This window comes from Anopheles bellator, chromosome 2, assembly GCF_943735745.2.
Source record: "Anopheles bellator chromosome 2, idAnoBellAS_SP24_06.2, whole genome shotgun sequence".
Classification (NCBI taxonomy): Eukaryota; Metazoa; Arthropoda; class Insecta; order Diptera; family Culicidae; genus Anopheles; species Anopheles bellator.
The window spans coordinates 66,171,220-66,190,804 of NC_071286.1; the positions used below are offsets into that span (position 1 = coordinate 66,171,220).

At 50.8% G+C, this 19,585-nt stretch overlaps 1 protein-coding gene across 1 annotated transcript; it reads right to left on the bottom strand.

Moving 5' to 3' along the window:
• Positions 1-5,406: 5,406 nt before the first annotated feature.
• LOC131207895 (probable G-protein coupled receptor CG31760) lies at positions 5,407-15,494 on the bottom strand. The gene is made up of 10 exons (XM_058200528.1): positions 15,279-15,494; positions 12,493-12,679; positions 10,802-11,000; positions 10,559-10,723; positions 9,939-10,502; positions 9,049-9,457; positions 7,675-7,883; positions 7,197-7,446; positions 6,571-6,869; positions 5,407-5,458 (listed from the first exon to the last, which is right to left on the bottom strand). The coding sequence occupies exons 1-10, from the start codon at positions 15,492-15,494 to the stop codon at positions 5,407-5,409; spliced, it is 2,550 nt and encodes an 849-aa protein (XP_058056511.1).
• Between the last annotated feature and the right edge of the window lie 4,091 nt (positions 15,495-19,585).

Genomic DNA, 19,585 nt, shown 5'->3' on the forward strand with positions numbered 1-19,585 from the left:
AGAAAGTAACGTGGGAGGGAATTAAATTGGGGAACGAAAAAAAAACACGACCGGAATAGGTTCGGTGCATGGTCCATCTGACGTAGATTTATTATGTATTTATTGCAAACTTATGGTGGCTGTGATACAAGCGAAATGGTGAACAGTTTTTGATGGTTTAAGAATCAGCTGGCGTGTTGTGCCGTATACAACATTTTATTTCACAGGCCTTTGAAGTCGATGGCCGAGTTCCAGAGAGTGAACCTTTTCTACTTTCGTTTCACGATTTGTTTCCAATTTTCAAAGAGCAACCTTCATTCCCATGAAAAAGGTGCCCATTTGCGAGTAGTGTAAGCAATTCAGAACCAAAAGAAGTCGATGTTGGACTGTTTGGACACTTGCCCAAGAATTTCACAGCGTGCCAAATCCAGATGGGCTAGACCACAGCCAGGTAATTGCATCGCTGATTGCATCGTCCCTGTTCGGTTCTGATCCCCCCTTGTGGAAAGACTTTAAAACGGTTCTTTTCGTGCTCATCTGAATCTCTTTCTAGTTTCTATTGAAAACTTCTATACAAATGTTTCCAATAAAAATGTGATTAATAAAAAACAGGAACTCTACTGTTAGTTGTGTCTGCCATTGACCAAAGTGGCGTGGCAAAAATACTTTTATAATATCGATCAAATATTGTGGTATTTTTTTTGAATGGAATTATTTACGCAACTTTTCAAAATGTACGATGGTAAACCATCTACAGGATTTTTGCTTTGCTCAACGATTGTAACTCAAGTTTCCACTACCCAGCACGTCATGTGAGCGGGATTGGTGAATGTAATTTTAATTTGTTTGATTGATGGTGACACTCACGACACGGCAATGATGGCGGCGAGAGCGAGAGTCCTTCAATTACTTGCCCACTTACTCGACATTGTACCGTCCCCGGGTTGCCGTGCGCCCTGCAGTCTGTTAATCAGATTAATTCATTCGCATGCATCGAACGTATCTAGTAATGGTGGTCAGCCTTTTTTGGCTCCCTCCCTGCCCTTCGGTTGCTTCGGTATTGACAAGGTGCCGCTTCTCGATGACACTCTCGACACTTTGCAGTTTCGTGTCCAGCACTCTGGGTCCTTCCACTTCATCGGGGCGAACGGTGAACGATTTCGGTCGTTTTTTGTCACCAACCCATGTCATATTTTGGGCCCGGGTACCTCCGAGTAGTGCCTGCAAATCACAACCGGAGGACAAAGTTGAGTCGAGTGAGTTATCGGCCACCAGCCGCGAGTTGTGGAATATTGTTTATCAAACAAAGGGAAAACTTTTTCGGGACTGCCGACCAGTCGGGAGTGATGAATAATACCCGTTCTCAAGCACACGTCAGCGGCACCGGCTCTTTCGGGGGTCTCCTAACTCGCCCAGAGTGTCCACTAGTGTTGAGTGTACAGTGGAGATAAAAGGAAATGGAGTCCCTTGCTCGGAGGATGGAAAACAAAATTTCACAACGGTTGGGGGTTTTTGCGGATGAGGACAGCCATTCGCTAACTTACACTGAACGTTATTACTGAACTTTACAATTACAATTACTGGCCGAGTGGCAGCGTCAAAAGGACACCACTTTGGTTGTTTTCAATGCCTTTTTTGGACTTTTGTTTGTGCGTTTAATGTTTTCGTCTAAATTTTCCAAATGAAATGAGGGTGTATAAACGTATTTCACGAGATAAAAACAGTTTTCCCAACATTCATCGGCGAACACAGACAGAGTCTGTTAGTCGTCAGTAGTGATCCACCATTCAACAAGGCCCACGCATAATCATCAATTATTATCGCTGGGCGTAGGAACCACTCTACCAATAAAAGCCTTACGCCGATGGTGGATGGAACTGATTCGCAGCTGCGATTAGGTTTCGCGCAATACCCGGGACAACAAAACGACAGAAACAAACCCCGGGACACTAGTTCGAGACTGGGGCAGTTTTTAGTATCTGTTCGCTCGTCGAAATTTATTACCATGCGACTCATAAACGAAGCTGGGAAATTTATGGTTGGTTCGGAGCGCGTTATGACACAACCACGGGCGTTGAAAAACATTGAATTACAACGCCTCGACGTTCGGACGTTTGATGTGGGGATTCCGTTTGGAAGTCATTCGGGAAGCTTTATGTTTCCGTAAAAAATGAAATGCATCGATCGCAATACGAGCCCAATTAAAATGTTTGAAACCCACACACGGTGTGCCATTGCTGCGTGCAATATGTGATTTCTCGGAACACTATTCCGGTAGCTGCAAGTTGTCCACAATCTGTACAACATCTATTGTTTGCGCTCTCACTTACAGGGCTATTGTTCCAGGCAGCTTATGGCAAATAAAAATAGAATCCCGTCCGGCTCATTAGCATGGCAGGACTTGCGGCTGCGGCCACGCGTATCCGACAAGTGGTTCCCCCAGCTGGACAGCTCCACATATTGCTTCGTCAACCGGGTAGCAGGAGGAGCAATGCAGTCGGCCGAGGACAAATAAATTCAACCGTAACGCCGGCCGTGCAATTCCGCCTCTCTAGCCCCGTCAGTCCACACATACGCGCCCGGCTCCAACGGCACGCCACGGGTGGAAAATCCTTTAATCTCTTATCTGTCGCTTGTTAGCTACTGACCGTTGCTCAACGTCGTCACTTCCGGAAAAAAGGTTTAGCTCGGCGGCGTTCCGGTACCCCGTTTCCCGTTTGGTGCTTTTCTCGAGCGAGTAAACAATATTTGCACAACCCTCGGGCCGGGCGTCACGCTTGAGAGGTGAACGGTGTGTCGAGGCGTGTTATGGTAATTACTTAAATTGTTTCAAGGCCGTCCCTCAGCACGCTCGTGTGTCCGGCCAAGCGATACACACCACCGGAGGAGCGGTTAACACGCATCGTGAACGCAAAAATGGCGGTCTCTTTCGAGGGGGAAGTTGAGCAAGGATTCCAAGTATGTTTGAAGAACTCTATGAATGTACGAAGTGGAGGCCGCAAAGTCCTAATACGCTGGTCGAGTTATGGCCAAATAACGCAGAATGTGTTTGAAGCGAGGGGCCTTGAAGGGCCTGAACTGGCCTTGAATTGACTTAGATAGGGTTCAACATCGGTCCAGAGCCGCCCGAGCCCGATGGTCACAGAACATAGGTTCTGATTATCGTTTATTGGGCCTTTTATATCAATGTTTCACTAGCAATGGATCATGGATTCGGAACATAAGCATTTTTTCAGGCATTTTAATAGTACATGGGCTAACAAGTCCGGCTAACAACGCTAACAACGGTAAGGCTAACAACAAGCCCAACAAATACATGGCGCTTGGCATTTGAAGCTGTTAAAATTTTGTGATATTCTACTCCTAAGTTTGTGCTAAGAGCATCAGTACTTTTGTTGTTTCCCAAACAATGGATAAAAGGCAATTTCATGTTTTAATTTTACACTGTTTCTTATTCGCAAATATCGTTCAAGCAAAGCAAAGGCTTGGAAAGCGTTAAAAGGACCCCGCGTTACCAGAAACAACAATTAAACGTTGGTTTGCTGACTTCAAACGTGGTCGTAGACACATCGATGATGCGGAATGCAGTTGCGCAGGTTGCGTAAGCTTTAGGCCTGTTTTTCTCCTCAGCTCGGGACTTTTCAGCCCATGTGTTTTTCTTAACAATTAAATTGAGCTAAGGCAAGTGAAGGTTTCTGTCTCCTAGAATCATCAACTTTGAGCTACTCCAGGCTCTCGAGAGGCCTGGCTGAAGAGCGTCGAATGTTTAGCATTTTCTCCGGAAGAAAAAACAGCACAACGAACAGGCTACTTACATTCCACGATGCTGCGTCGCCGCTCGACGTGTGCGAGCTTCTGGAACCGTGCTCGAAGGTGTTTACACTGGCGCTGGTTGGTCCTGCTGCTGCAGTTGCTGCTTCGTTTGCACGTCGGACATGCAAAACTGGACCATTCCCGGGCCCGCTGCCACCGGCACGCAGCAGCATAAATCATTTCCAGTTCGGAGCCACTTTTTTTTCTGCCCAGCTTCGCCCCACTATGGACCGCAACAAACATGGTGGCGGGTGACGTGTGGCTGGCTGGTTGGTGGTGCCTGGGGTTGTCCGTTAACCCGCTTCCTCAAGCCTCAAGGGTTAGCACCGCCGCATTGTTTGGTGAGACAACAACGACAACAAGGGCCGCGCCTCTTCTGCACGCAACAACATCGCACCGTGACCGTGGTTTAGAAAGAGATAGTCGGCGAAGGGAGAAAAGAAGGAAGGGGGAGCGAAGAAGAAGAACGTGGCCGTCGTAAGACGTTCAGCGCTTCCGGGGCGACCGGGGTCTGGGGGTTGGTAATGTAATTCGCTCGACAACTCGACGCTCGCCTGTTTATTTCGCTTCATTATCACGTGCTTCGGTTTATTCCCGACGGCTCGTTGCGCCGTCCTTTTATCGTCCACCGGGGCTGCCGCGGGCGCTGCAAGATTTATGCCCTGTTCGAGCATTCCGGTCCATGGCGGCGGCGGTGCGGCGCTGGGGTATGCGATCAAGTACCGAATAAACAGTGGTCCGTACACGTTTCGCTGCAAGCAAAACAACCTCTCACCACCGAAGATGTACCCAACCCGACCGGGTGGACGGGTGGTTGCGTTGGGGTATGATTAAAAGACAATGACCCCTCGTTTAGCAGGTCTCTCTCTTGCATCCTGCGCATTCTGGAGCCTTCGGAGCGTCCGATCAAACGTACACCGGCAACCGCTGATCGACGGTGTCACTGGCCGTCGTCGTGAGCGTGAAGTCCGCAACGGTCTCGTTGTCGGTGACGCTGCCATCTTCGCGAGCTCCCGGGTAAGGGCCACCGGTCACCGGAAATGGAAGCGACGAGAGTGTTTGCTGTTCGCCGACGGACTCGTTAAGCGTTTCCGGCGGGGCGCCGTGGGGCAGGTGATTGTTGTTTATCCGATTACGGTCCGCAACGTCCTCCACGCTGGTGGCCGGCGAGAGGCCCTTCCGTGTCCCGACCATCCACATCCGGTCGGTGGTGGTCGAACTGAAGGAGCCGCTTCTGCTGCTGCTGCTAGACGTCGATGGCTTACTTTGATTATTATTATTACAGTTATCGTGATCGCTGCCAGTGACGAGGCCGAGGCCGTTGTCGGCAGCCGGATCGTTAGCTGCGCTGCCACTGCACCCGTTGTTAAGGCTCCGTTTGGGCCGTTTCTGGCCGTGGGCGGTGGGCTGCTGGCTGAGGGCCACGCTCTTCCCCGAACCGGCTGCGGTTGGTTGCGCTGTGAGGTTGATGCTGTAGTTGATGCCGTAGCGCTGGCCGGGATTGGTGCTGTCGGTTGCCGTGTACGTGGCGGACGAGCCGGAGTTGGGCGTTCTGCCCGCCCCGCCACCACCGCACGCCGTCCGGCCGCCGTCCTGTCCATCTCGGTGAGCATGTCATACCTTCTCGGAGCCACTGTTGCTGTTGGCTGGTGGCTGCGGTGTGTAGCTGTTGGTGTGACCGGTTTTTTTTTCGCGTTGCCCACCAAGTGTGTGTCAAGCAGAGCGAGAGAAAAAGAGAGAGAGAGCAAAAAGTGAAATGGCGGAGGTTACATGTGTAAATGCAAAAGTTGTAACAACACTCGATGTTCAAAGCTGTGCTTTCCATTTTTTTCTCCGAGTTCCAAGGCATCGTTTTCGGTGTGCGCTTTGCGACCGATATAGAGGTAAAAAACGCTCACCACTTCCGCCAGGCGGTGGCACAACAGGAGCTAGTTACGAGGATTTTTTTGTCTTCTATCGTTCAACTTTCAAAATCAAAAGGGGGCTCCCCACATTGTTTCGGGGCATGTGTAAGCCGGCAGACCCAACCAGCAACGTCGTACGTTGTTCACATTTCCAATTAGCGTACGGCAGCTCCAGCAAGGCCAAGTGAAGCGACTGGCGAGTTTAGTAAGCGCGTTCCGTTTTGAGGTGCATTCGCAAATTGAGATTTGATATCTTTATTTTTCCCATGCATTCAGCACACCATTTTTGGGTCTTCTTTATAGTTCTCTGTCCCAAACAGTGTTGCCAGTGAACATGAAAACAAAGTAATTATTGCAAAGTGTGCTCGCAATGTTGAGCGAATTTTCTAGTGAAATGGAGGCGCCTGGTTAGTTTCGAGTTCGATGGAGGCGCCTGGTGGTTCGTGCGGTTCGATGGAGACGCCTGGTCCTTTACAACCAACCGAAAAGATATGCCAAAAATCGTTACAATAATTAGCAGAAATGTGGAAGGTTGTAAAAACGAGCTTCCCTGAGGTCGATGGCCTCCATTGCGATCAAATGCTTGCTGGGCCGTGTGTACGCCACCTGGACACTCGCATAGTTAATTTCTTGCGAAGTTTGGCGAGCGATCGGATACACACATAAACACACTCGCTCGCTCGCTCGTAAGCAGCGATCACGGTCGCCGTTAATGCATCGCTTCCGCCAAACTTTTAACGAGCTTCCGGTTCCTGCTCGCCAGCGAAATCAATTGACGGTTTCGCTTCGAGTAAATGCTGTGTGGGCCAGTTTTGATCGACAGCTCCCAACGAAAGGGTGGGCAGTGTAGGGTGCCTGTGTGGCCGAAACTTACCCGACAGAGTTGGCCGTCCCCGAGTAGCAGCTGTTAGTGCCCCCACTATGGCCGTCCTCCGTGACGCCACTGTGCTCCTTCAGTGAGTCGTCCTTCGGCTGTTGCTGCTGCTGCTGCTGCTTGTGTTTGTGTGAGCCCCCACTGCCGGTGAGCCCGCCACTGCCACCACCGAACGACTTGCCGAGCGGGCTCTTCATCGTGAAGTAGCCGCCCGGTTTCGGCTTCAGATGGCGATTGTTCATTTCCATGTGAACAATTTTCATGAATTCAATTTGAGCAGCGAGTTTCTGAATTTCTTCCTTCGGGAAAACAACCACCCAGTCCGAGTGGGGTGGGGTTTCGTTGCGGGTTGGTTGGGTTGGGCCAGGCCGGACCGGAATGCCGTTGAGCCGATGAACCCCACGACGGGACACAAAGCGGATTGCCAGCGTGATTGCGCAGTCGAGCGATGAAAAGTGGTTTGATAAAGGGGGTGGGAAGGCGAGAAAAAGATGCAAATGTTACGTAAAGGTGAAAACTCAACCCCACCGCCAAGCGGAAGGGTGCGGATTGAAAGGTCATTGCCGCCGCCACAACCGCCCCATTTGCGGTTTGAAGGGCCGTGCGGCGCGTCGCCCTTCGCTTACCTTGAGCTCTTCGTTTTCCTGGTACAGGTCGGCGGTCTCTTCCGGCACCAGGCCGATGCCGTTGAGCGAGAAGGACGCGGTGATGCCGCGCTTCCGCGCCCGCTGGTCCCACTGGTCACCCTGGCCGCGCAGTATCCGGAGCACCTTCGGGCCGAACACCAGTGCGATCGTGACCGAGGTGGAGAGCTGCGTCCGTATAAAGCCGAGCAAGTATTTAATATCCGGTCCCGCCTGGGGGAAAATGAACAGGCTGCAACGGACACAGAGATTACGCGGGGCGAAGATTAATTTTTCCGTGTGAAAAGCCGGTGGCCGGTGGCTGGGGCGGTGGTGGTTGAAAATCCGAGGAAATGAATTCCCACAACTCAACCGGCCATCGGGGAGACCGGACCCAAATCCCATTGCAAGGGGCGCTTTAATCGATATCGGTCCCGGGTTTTGGGTTAACCGCCCCAAAACCGGCGGCGCTCTTACTCACTGGAATGCCACCATCGTCGTGTTGACCAGCGCTATGTTGTAGATGGCGTACGAGATGAGCTTCGCCTCGTTGTAGAGCGACTCGGCGTTGCGCACGTTGTAGCAGACGCGGATGCCCCAGGCCAGGAACAGCACCTCGCCGATCGCCAGACTGTGATCCCACCAGTTGTACGAGCACTGCTTGAATATCAATCCGTGCTGGTCTTCGATCTATCGGGTGAGAGCGGGAGAGAGAAAGATAGAGAGAGAGAGAGAAAGCGAGTGCAAATTAATTTCCAATTACGCCCGAACTCTGGCAAACTTTATTATCTCGCCGGAGCCGAAATCGGGCTTTCGCTTGATGATTGTTTGACCTTTTGAGTGGGCAAAGAATCCATTATTTGGCCATTATTTTTTACGGCCATTAAAGTGGAAACCGATCACGGACACAGATGGAACGGATGTTTCGGTGCAAATGGGTGTTAGTTTTTGAGTGATAATTATTATAAATTACTTTAACTAATCTAATAACGATTTTTCCATCGAAAGAAACACGAAAAATGGCTTACTTTTCAACTGACTACCGGCAATTTATCTATTTACATACAAATAGGGCAGAAAGAAGAACAAATTGAGTTCTGAATTCGCCAAACATATTCGGGAAGTTTCCAACAATAACGCGACGGGTATTTTATAACAACTATGTGCTTTCAGTTTTGGTACAGAATACAAATAGTCAGCATAGTTTGATAAAGTATAATTTACTACAGGGTATTGCCGTTTAGTTATCGTATTCCTCTGCAATGCTTTAAATCGATACAAGAGTCGAAGGTACGAGAAATTGAGCTCGCAGTTTCCCTAAAGTTTTACGAGAATTTACCCAAATTATAGAATTGAAGTAAACACTATTATTTCTGAGCTGAAATGACCCTGATGTTGGTCAATTCGGATAAGGAATCTTCGGATGAGGTTCTCTCTCAGCCATTTGCGGGCCAACGATGGCGCCAGGAAGCGCCAGCAAATGGCCAAAAAGGACGTGGTCCGTGCGCGCGGAACACGCACACACGTTTGGTGATAATAATTTTATGGCCACCCCGAGGACTAATTAGGCGGATTATAAAAAATGCATCGGTAATCCATTTGTTATGGGGTGATTAGAGAGACTGTGAGAGAGAGAGGCAGCGAGTGTCACGGCATCCTACACTAAGCGGTTCCCTGGGCCGGCTCGGGAACCCTTCATAACCCGGAATGTGACAGGTACCCCGGGTCCGGAGTTCCGCCTAATGATTTCTCGGCCGCTCGGATCGGGTCCGGAAGCGATGTCGGACGGATGAAAGGGCGTAATCGTATTGGAATGAAGGGGAATTAAACGTTGATCAACTCGGTTGCGGCTTACCTTCTCGGCCGTCGGGGGCGCCGAGAGCGTCCAGGTGCCGAGGTAGATGAACATCACCAGCAGTATCGGGACCATCCACTGGAGCAGCTGCTTGTCCGTCAGCTTCACCTTGTGGGCCGATTTGACGCGGTAGGTGAGCGAAACGCGCCAGGTCTTCATCAGCAGCGCCGTGTACGTCACGCAGAAGCCCATGTGGCGCGTCCACTTGGTGGCGATGCACGAGTACGTATCGAGAATCGGAAAGATGGCTGCCATCTCCAGGTACATGAAGGCACAACCGAGCAGCGTGATGGTGAGGAAGATCGGGCTGGCCACCTTGAACACCTTCACCTTGCGGTGCTGGTACATGTAGAGGGCGAGCACGACGGTGAACCCGGCGCACATGACGGAGAAGGTGAGCAGCGTCGTCCTGTGGGAAACGGAAAAGATGCATCGGTCGTTCGGTCTAATGCGTTTGGAATTTATGTCCGCATAACAGAACGATGGACGAACGCCACCATCGGACTGTCGGGACATTTGTAGAACCGTACGGCACCCGTGCTCCACAACATGCTTGTCGTTCAAACGTCAGTTCAAGGCATTCCAGAGATGAGTGGCAACAGATAAAGAGGGCAAATGCAAGAGTGGTCGATTGAACCAACATGTTGATGCTCTTTTTCTATCTGCCACCTGCATTTCCGTGACTCCAATGTCGAGTCTACAAAAGGTTTTAGTAGTAAAAAGGCTAAACAAGAAATAAAATGTTTGTATTGGTCTGATACAATTAGTTATCTCTTTCGACGAACTTCAACCGATCCTGGCACTAGCTGTAGAGTTCAACTAGCTTAATGACAGTTCAGAGTGCCATAGTCTTCAGTTTCCCGTCAGTTTTATCGCCTTTAGAAACTCACCGGAACGCCCAGTTGTAACTGGCCAGGCACGGTTCGGGGCCGGTGCAGGTGGCGCACCCGGGAGCACAGCGCACGCACACGAACACCTCCTTGTAGTAGTAGCTAACGTTGTCGCGGTACTCCTGGTACGCCACCTCCATGATGCTCCCGTTGAAGCCGTCCGGATGGCGAAAGGAGTAGAACCCGTCCTTGCACTTGCACTGGTACGCTCCCCGAGTCCACCCGCTGATGACGGTCTGGTACGGGTTGGTAGCCGCCAGCACCAAGCCGGACGTCCCGTTCGCACTGGCAAGCGACCCGTTGAAACCCTGCGAGGAACTGACGACGCTCGTCACCACCGGTCGGTACTCGCAGCGCATGCTGTGCACGTGGCACTTGTGCGATCCGTGGAACGCCTCGATCTGGCGCAGCTGCTCGTCCTCGCCCAGCCGCAGATTGCGCACGAACGGGTAGTACTGGCGCAGGTGCTGGTTGTAGCTAAGGATCTCGAACCGGTTCGGGTTGTTGCACTGGTTCACCTGCAGGTCGTTGATGTTGATGTCGATACTGAGGAAACCGCGAATCCTGAGACAGAGAGAATGTTAGGTTTCGGTGGTGACTGCGCCCGCGGAGCTTGTTACCCGTGACGGCCCATCGGTGGGATAGCTACGCTGTAGGACAGGATCCACTTCTTCTGCGCGCACGAGTAGTACGGGTAGGTCCACCAGCCACGGTACGAGATGTCGGGCGGCGAGGGCGTAAACTTGGGTGACCGTAACCCCGGGAAGGACGATTCATCTTCAAACCTACGATCGAAGCGCGAGACCCGGGGCAGGTGGTTAATGGCCGAACCGAGGGGTGTGTGAGAGGACGCGGCCACATACCAGGGGTAGGTGGGATCGGGCTTCGTCCCGATGGCGATCCCGTCCGCCTCGATCCGCAGCGGGGTTCCCATCCCGCCCGGTTCCTTGTTCCACCAGACGGAGTTCGTTAGCATGCCGTCGCTCACGTTGATCGAGAGTATCCGGGCGCTGGTGACGTGGGCGTCGGAAAGCAGACCCTTCGCGAGGGCGTCGAGCAGTCCTGGAAGAGTGCAGGAAGGACACTGTTCACTATGGCATCAATTTGAGACTTGCCTCGCGGAGGACTATTCGGCGAAGGAGGATTGTGATGCAACAGTAGGTTGTTGAAGATATAAAGCACAAATGTGGAAATTGCTTCTTAGAGCATTGCGTTACGGACGCCAGGATTAAATTCCATTTGGAACTATTCAATGTGGCTCGACCGTTGGGGAATAGTAATCAGGAATAGTTTTAGGTGATGCGGTGGTTCAAACCTAATAACCTATCGAGTTGATCGTCGTGGCACCTGTTGACCTGTTCGAACTGTCCGTAGTTTCAAAGTTTCTCACGAATGACTCCTTGTGCTGACATGTTATCAACATTTGTCCATACCAGTTTTCAGTAGCAATTTGATGCCAAAGGCTTCCATACCACCTGAGTTCGTTGGAGATCGAAAAAGGTGTTTCTGGGAAGTGTTCGGTTAAGTAGGGTGATTTCATTGAAGCTCATTTCAACCTCGGTGGTTATGTTAATAAGCAGATTCATTATATTTGGGGCTCGGAAAACCCACACGTGGTGCAACAGAAACCAATACCCTCACAACGAGTGACTGTTTGGTGCGGATTTGATGGTCTAGCGGCATCATCGACCGATTTTTCATCCGAAATTAAGAACGAGCCACTGTAACCGTTGATGGCGTACGTTACCGAGGCTTATTGGTTTTTCGGCGAAATTGAAACTGAAAATTTGGACGAAATATGTACAAATCCCTCGAGCTTTTTGGGGGTTAATATTCGAGGACTCGTTTGAAAACTTCGTTTCGGCTCAGTTTTGTTTTTCTTTTGGAGACTCGAAGGGCTTATAGGTGGTTGTGACAATTCCGAAGAAGAATTCCCGTTCTGGTCATTCTTGTATGAAGAAAAATTGCTTCACTTCAGAGCTTTCTAATACTGAAAAAGTCAAGAGCACTTTAACACCTTGGCAGGGCCGGGTCCAGATTGCTTAGCACTTGATCTGTGCGGGCACAGTTCATAGAACTGCGCCGGGGCTACAGTTCAAGATGTTCAGTAGCAGTTCATTAAACCAGAGTTCGCGAAGACCTCGACCAGGCCAGGCCTAGTCAGGCTGGTACCGGGCTCATTAAATTCAACTATTTTCCTAACAAGATTACTAGTGGCGTGGGGTGGTGCGTAAGCTTCTTCCGTAAGTGGTCCAGCCCCAGCGACCGGGGAACCGGGAGTTTCGTAGCCCACTCCAGCAAGTCTGGCTGAGTGGTTCGCAGAACTCCAGCGCCAACGTCCATTTATATACGCGCAAGACGCGCGCTAGCTCGCTTCGGTGGGGTGGTTCATTAATCATTCATCTTAGACAATCGTCAAGGGCTGTTAGGTGAAAAGTGCTGCTCCTAACACGGTTAGGGCGCGCCCCAGTTCCCCAAGACTGCGAGCCGGACGTTACCGGAGATATGTTAATTATCGATGCCGCCCGGTGCCGGTGGCGGCGGAAGCACTTACCATTGTGGCGCGAGACCCCGACATCCTGCAGGACGACCGCCGCCAGGTCGGCCTTCTGGCGGGCTCCGGTGTAGCGCTCCGGGTTGAGGGTTATCTTGAGCGGTCGGTACAGCTTCGTCAGGCAGAGTGCGCCCAGGTTTTCCGTCGCTATATCGTGGATGGTTTGCAGCGAGTCTTCGATGGCTTCCTGGAGTTTCCGGGCGAACAAAGAAGGTGGAGCGGGTTAATGGGTTAATACGTGAAACCTCTCTCAGATATATAGCGCCTATCCCCGGAGGAACTCTATAGGGTTTTTAGTTTACTAACAACTCGATATACGATACTGCCAGCCCATGATTTGGCGTCCGTCGGGACCAAACACTACACGAGCGCATCAGTACCGAGAGTTTGAGCAAGCAAAACTCACAGCCATCCACCATGTCCGGGTCCTTTCGCAGAAGCTTATCTTTCGAGGCTCGGGTTGTAAGTTGTGCTACCTGCGGCACGTTTCTCAAGTCTCGCACCACCTCACTCTGGCTTATGTCGCTCATTCATCTCAACTTTCCTCTCACCATCCCGGAACGGGGATGATGTATTAGTAGTTGAACTGTTCTGGTCGTGTGTCCCCGATTCGGGCGGACGACGCCGAGGCTGAGTCAACTCAATCAGCATGCCGCACCAGGGTCCCCAACCTACACCACAGGATTAAGAAAGCAACTCGCTGACGGTACAGTCTTCAACCAGTTCTTGGGCCACCCAGCCCCAGCCAGGCCTATCGCTCCTTCTTTCTGGTCCGAGATGTCCGACACCCAACAGCCCGTCGCTGGGCTTGATTTATTCACGCGACCAGGCTTTTGGGTTGGGCGTCTTGGGCTGCACCGTTGATGATGATGATGATGGTGCTGCCGTCGTCGTCGTGGCCTCCCCGGAGGACACGTTTATTGAAATGCCCCGCAGGCCTTTCTCTCGCGTACTTTCGCCTTTTGCTAAGGAAACTAATCAACGCGTCGAATGAAATATTAATCGAGTCGGCAAGGAACGGCACGGGAAGGATCGGGCCCGGCCCCCTGGTTGCTCCGGTTCTCGAGAGAGTGCTCTTTCCTTGTGGGCCTGCGTTGTCGATGGGAAAAACGGCCCGCAGATATCGGTCGGTGGCGGATTCGCGAATCCGGCTGCGAAACACCACCAGCCAATCGATTAGCATCCGTTTCCGATTCCTCCTCCCGGGCGGGGCTTACTGTGGCGGGCAGCAGAAACGTGACACAAGATTGGCACGCTGTGCTAATAAAGCACCGCAGATTGTGCACGAAATTGGCTTGGACGAGATTTCATCTTCAGTCTTTTCGGGATGCGGATGCGGTTAACGGTCTTCATCCGGCGCGGCGCGTGTAAAACCGCTTAATGCTACCCACGTGAGCCCACGTATATGTATGTGTGCGTGCGGTACGGGTTGTGTGTCCTTTGGCTTGCAGATGCGCTCTTGCTGCGTCTCCTCCAGTGGTATTTAAGGCGCCCGAGCGCTCTTTAAGTGGCCAAGAGGGAAACGATTTTTGAAGCACGACCACCGTCTCGCTCCTTTCGTCCTTTCGACCGAACCATTCCATTCAACGGTGTCCCACATCCTCTCAGGGCACACATACACATTCGTGAGGTGTTTTAAATATTTTATGGGCCAATCCGGCCACGACTGCATAAATATCTTCTTCCCGTTTCCCGGGGCGCTACATCTTTGATGTGGCGTTCCGTCGTTCGGGTGGTCCATCGTTGCTGCTGCTGGCGTGCTTTATGTGCTTTTTTCCCGTTTCCCCGTGCCTTTGCCGACGGTATTTACAATGCAAATAGAAAGTGGCTCAATTGTTTGAAATAGCTTTCAGTCGCGGCCAGCGAACCTGGCCCGACGGTTAGTTACATGGCGCAGCTCATCGAACCCATCCCGTCGTCGGCGATGGTGGTGAAACTGTGTCGCCTGTGCCGGCAAAAAAGGCTTCCCGCCGGTGCGAACAGTGCGTCCGGTGCGACACGTGGAAAGGAACTTCCGGTCCGGAGTGTCCGGAACGGAACTGGAAACTGCTAACTGGAGGGAGTGCTGCAAAAAAACGGCTGCGCGCTGCAGCTCCCACGGAAAGGGCTGTATTTTGACAGCTGTCAAACGTAAATGTTGACTAATGGACGATTTGTGTCGAGTGAGACCGCGCTCGGAGATCCATCAATTCTGGTTCCGACAAGTGACTGCCAAGCGAGGAGTACAGCGTGACTTTTCTGGGGACATCTGGGTGTACCGTACAATAGACGAATAGAGAAGATGTTCGCTTAAAGATGGTCTGGAGAGGTTTTACAATGGCAGTTCACAGTCCTGTGCTTTGGAAAGAGAATAACGTCACCCTCAAGCCGATGTTTCTATGGTTTATGAGTTGGTCTCTGAAATCCTTGCGCTGTTAGACCTACATCCTATACTGTTTCTGAATCTCTCCTCTTTAAGTTTCAAATGATCCTGAATTACTTTCTCTTGCTGAATTCTCGTCTGCTGATCAATCAAGTTCGGAGATATTTTACTGAACAATTTCTGGCACATTTGCGCAGTCCGATCTAACCTTTTTGCTAATTCGAACTGAAAAACACAATAAATGGCAACCCAAGCATAAATTCTTGCGAAGCACGTTCCATAGTAAAGCCGTTTTTTTTGTCGATCCCTACAATGAATGATAAAACACCAGCATTGCCCGTGTGGACCCCGTGTCCTGATTGATGACGGTTGGTGGCGAGCGGTGAAAGTATGGGGCCACCACCCGCCGACCACACTCACTTACCTCCGCGGACGGTCCTGGGCCCAGCGGGGCGAGCGGATCACCGTAGATGGCCGTGGCCCCGTCAATTTCCGCACTGCCGCTGCTTCCATCGTTTGTTTTTGAACCACTTGACAGGACAGAGCCGGCGCACAAGTTTTGTGCTAACAAATTCAATATAATGACGGTTCTCCATCTCCAGGCTATGGCTAACCAGGGCCATAACGCAATTTTATGCATCGCGATGAGTCATGTGACCTGCGGAATAAAGAAACGGAAGGAAAATAGATGAGAGTCGGAGCCGGAAACGGGCGCTGCGCGGGGCGGGAGAGGATGAAACAACATTTGCTCGCTAATGGTTCACGCGCGTAATGCAGTTTATGTGAGCGTTTCTGGATTTAGTTCCTTACACTAGCTTCGTAGAGCTGGCATGGTGAAGGCGCGCGGCCATATTTAATAAGTGTTTTAGGAGACTCTACACTTTTCTACCCAACAATCTACGCAAATCTCTGGGGAAAGTTGACGGGGAATAAAAATGTGTCACGAAAACAGGGTGCCATCATTAGCGTGAGAACACAGTTTTATGGCATCTCTTATGGAGTCGGCGCATAAAACCTAAATGTGCCATCGGCAAACGCCAGGTTCCACTTCCGGGCTTCAAGTTCCACTTCAAGCGAAACCCGGTGGCGAACCATGGCGTAGGACCACGAACTTGTTCCGGGCGCCGAAGGAAGGCTTCCTCGTTGCCGGCGGCTCAGTAATAGAATTTGTTGCATTATGGCGCTGATGGCCGCTATCTCTCGGCCCAGACACTTCGCAGCCGTGCCGAGCAGGTCCGATCCGGGTCTGCTGTCTGTTGGCGTGTTATCGTTCCAGGGATTTCATTAGTCTGACGAATCAAAAGCATCCGCCGAAAGAAATCTTCGTCCTGTCGCGCCCCCATCTATTTCGGGTAGCGCACGAACTTGGGCTCGCGTGGCACGACGAAAGAAATATATTATCTTCATCGGTCGACAAATTGCCCTTTACTACGGTGCGGAGAGGCCTGTCACACTGATTGCGGCTGGCCGGGCTGTCGATGAGCCCGTTCACCATCCCGCCACCCCGCAGACCTCAAACCGAACCGAACCGATTGGGAGGACAATAAACGAAACGGTTGGCGGTTTGTTCTCCAGCGCCAGAACCACTGCCGGCCGGATGCCGATCGGTACTGCGAACTAGCAGTGGAATGTTGGCCGAAGCCTTGACCCGGTAGCGCTACGGAGTGAACGCTCTAATGAGTTCTAGTTTTAGTTTGTTCCAAGGACGCACCACTGGCACCACATTTATCATGGCTGGCACGAAATCAATCCGTACACCGATCATCGACTCCCCCCCTCCGCGGGGGTGGGAATTAGATTTTTGCTCAAGTAAAACTTTGTGGAGCATGTTGGAATGGGCGTGAAAGTGCTGTGGCGCTATTGACATTCCTTGACATTCCGCCAGCGTGGCGCGGGAATTGGGAATTCAATTTCGTGGACCATTGAAGCTTCCACCGGTTCCGCCGTCTTTTGTTGGTCTGGACTTTCTTCCGGACAAATGACGACGCGAAACGACACCGAACTGTACACCGAAAAAAGTTCTTCTTTTGTAGTTTAATGCAGGGCGCTTTGCTCACAAGGCCGGCCGCCGGCGGGTTCCGAACTCCGTTCTCGTTTTTTTCTACCGTCGACGGACGAAGTACATAATTTAGTTCTCGGGCACACAATAAATTAGCTATCCATACTATTCCGCTCAGTTGGGAGTGGCGTGACGTTCGTGTGATCATTTCCCAGAACTTGAGCTGTGAGTTGAAGTTATCTTTGTAAACTTCATTTTCAAATATGGATTAAATTGAAAAAGTCAGGAGAGTATAGTTCTTCGATTTGATAACCAATTACTGAGCCTTTCATTAGTGGAATAATTCGTGTAGGAGCTAGCATAGAATCAATAGAACTGCCAAAAAGATGATAGCTTCAAGGACATTCGACAACCGACACCAGCAGCTGATTAGTTGCCGTTGGTACTATTTTGTTGTAGACGAACACTCAGGGTCAGGTTGGGAATAAGTACTCTTCACCCGAAAATCCGAAAACACCACCACAGTAGCGATGCTTAAACAGTTGAGTCAACAAGCGCTCGCGGCCGGATGACACTGCACCGGCCCCAGATTCCACACTTCCACGGTTTAGTACGAAAACGTCCTCAGATTCGACAGCATGAGACATTTGAAGTTTTTGATTTTGTTCGCCTTCGTAGCGGCCTGCAGCTGCACTGAGTCCTCCTCGGTTTCTATCTACGTGAGATCAATTAATCCGACCAAATAGCGGCTTTCTTTGGCGATTGCGATAATCGTGGATCTTTTGCCGTTTCCCGCAGGCGCGGTCTTGCTCGCTGTGTCGCATCTACGGAACGCCGAAGTCATGCACTGCGTACTCGAAGACCTACACCAAATGTAACGGTTTGGTAAGTCCGTTTCCATCATTTCGTGAGGACGAATCCATTTGTAATACTTATGTCATTCGGTGGGGCGTTTTTTGGCGATCGTTTCAGTCCTTCAATTCACCAGCCGTGTGCGTGCGCCGTTCAGGACTTTACACAACGACACCTGTCGTGGGTTGCTTTATGGTCTAGGAAATGACAAATAAAATGGTGTAATTTGTGAAACCACGAAAGCATAAAGCATGTCTGACTTGCCTCGATATAACTTCTTTGGCGTAGCGATAGGTGCATCGGTTGAACGACTTACGTTTCAGTTAGGACTCGTGGCAAGACACCTTTGAGGAGTACCCCACAAGCTGTGGTTTTAACAAAATCAGCAAAATGTAAACTAAATCGTCCATTTGTTTGAACACGCTCGTTAGCCGCCATGGCTGCACTTGAACAAATAAGCTCCTGCGTCAGACTCCGGGAGCAGCAAAATGCTTAAACTGGCTGGCTTATCGGTTCGACTTCATAGTGTTTCGACAACGGGTTAAGAATAAAAATGAGGCCACCATTAGCTTGTATCATGGTGGTGGCCTTCCAGCTGGAATTGGCACAGAGCAACGCCGTGGCGTAGCTATGGCTGTACCAGTCTTGGGGTATTATTAATTGAGCCTGCTTATTCACCGAATCACCCGTCCGGTGGACACAGTGGAACTTTCTTTTCGCGTGTCCGAAGACCAACAGCTTACGTGTCAGCGTGCCATGATGGTAGGGTCCGTCCAGTCGTCGTTTGATATTTATAGACATATACACTCTGTCACTTGCTCCCCGTTTAATGGCAGGACAACTCCTGCCTGCCTGTGTGTGTCTGTTTGTAAGTGTGCCATTGCCGTCAGCGGTGCCACTGCCAGGAGCTGCCGGTGAAGTGCATGACCCGAGTGTTCATTAGCTCTCGTGTCCATTGCAGACAGGCACGTTACGTTTCCTGCTGCGTGTGTGCTGACCTACGCCGGGCTAGGTCGTTTTATCTGGAATCCTCCGGGAGGCAAACGACTCGGTGCTCGGTCCGGGCTCGGTGGTGTGTTACTATATCGTACTCTCGAAAGGTCGCGAGTAGATCGAGTACCGAGGGCCGTAATGGTACGACCGGGCAGACATGATAGTGTGTACATCCCTCCCTTATCATGAAAATAGTTTATTGATGCTCTTCAAAACACACTTGCAAACCGGGCGGCCCCGAGAGAGAGAGGACATAATCATGCTGCGTGTGAAGCTGATTGAGTCGAGGTCCCGTTTTCCAAACCATGTTGAACTTCGCTGAGAAGCTTACGCCTAACCTGTATGCAAGAGGTCGTTCCCAGTCGATTGCGTCTGAAGCATTTTATTGCGAGTTCTTTACTTCGGCTCTAAAGGTTTTTGGGTCTTCTTTGGGTTGGGTTGGGCACAAAAAACGGGACGTATCGATTACTTTCCTCACCAATGGAGCGGTGTTCCACCTTTTTTTGTTCGGATGTTTACTCAACGGGAAAACGTTCAAACTGACTCCATCAATCAAATGCTGTTAAGCACAGCAATGGAAGGTACTTTATTATCTTCGCGAATCTCTCGATTGTCAGCCGAGGTCGAGATCTTAATCGGTGTCACTCTCCCAGTCTCGGTTGACAAATAAAGCTGCGCGAACCGTGAATTCAATCAAGCGGCTCGATTCTAGCGCGTATTTAAAGACTCATTCATAACGGATGGCCGACCGTTATTTTCTTGCCTCATTGAGTTTTGTCCCTGCCGATATCTAGGCCAAGAGCTTTCCTCTTTTTTTTTGAATCTGAATTGTTTATGTTTCCTACTTCTTGTTGCTGATTGTTGCAAAGGTACCGAAATTATCTTTG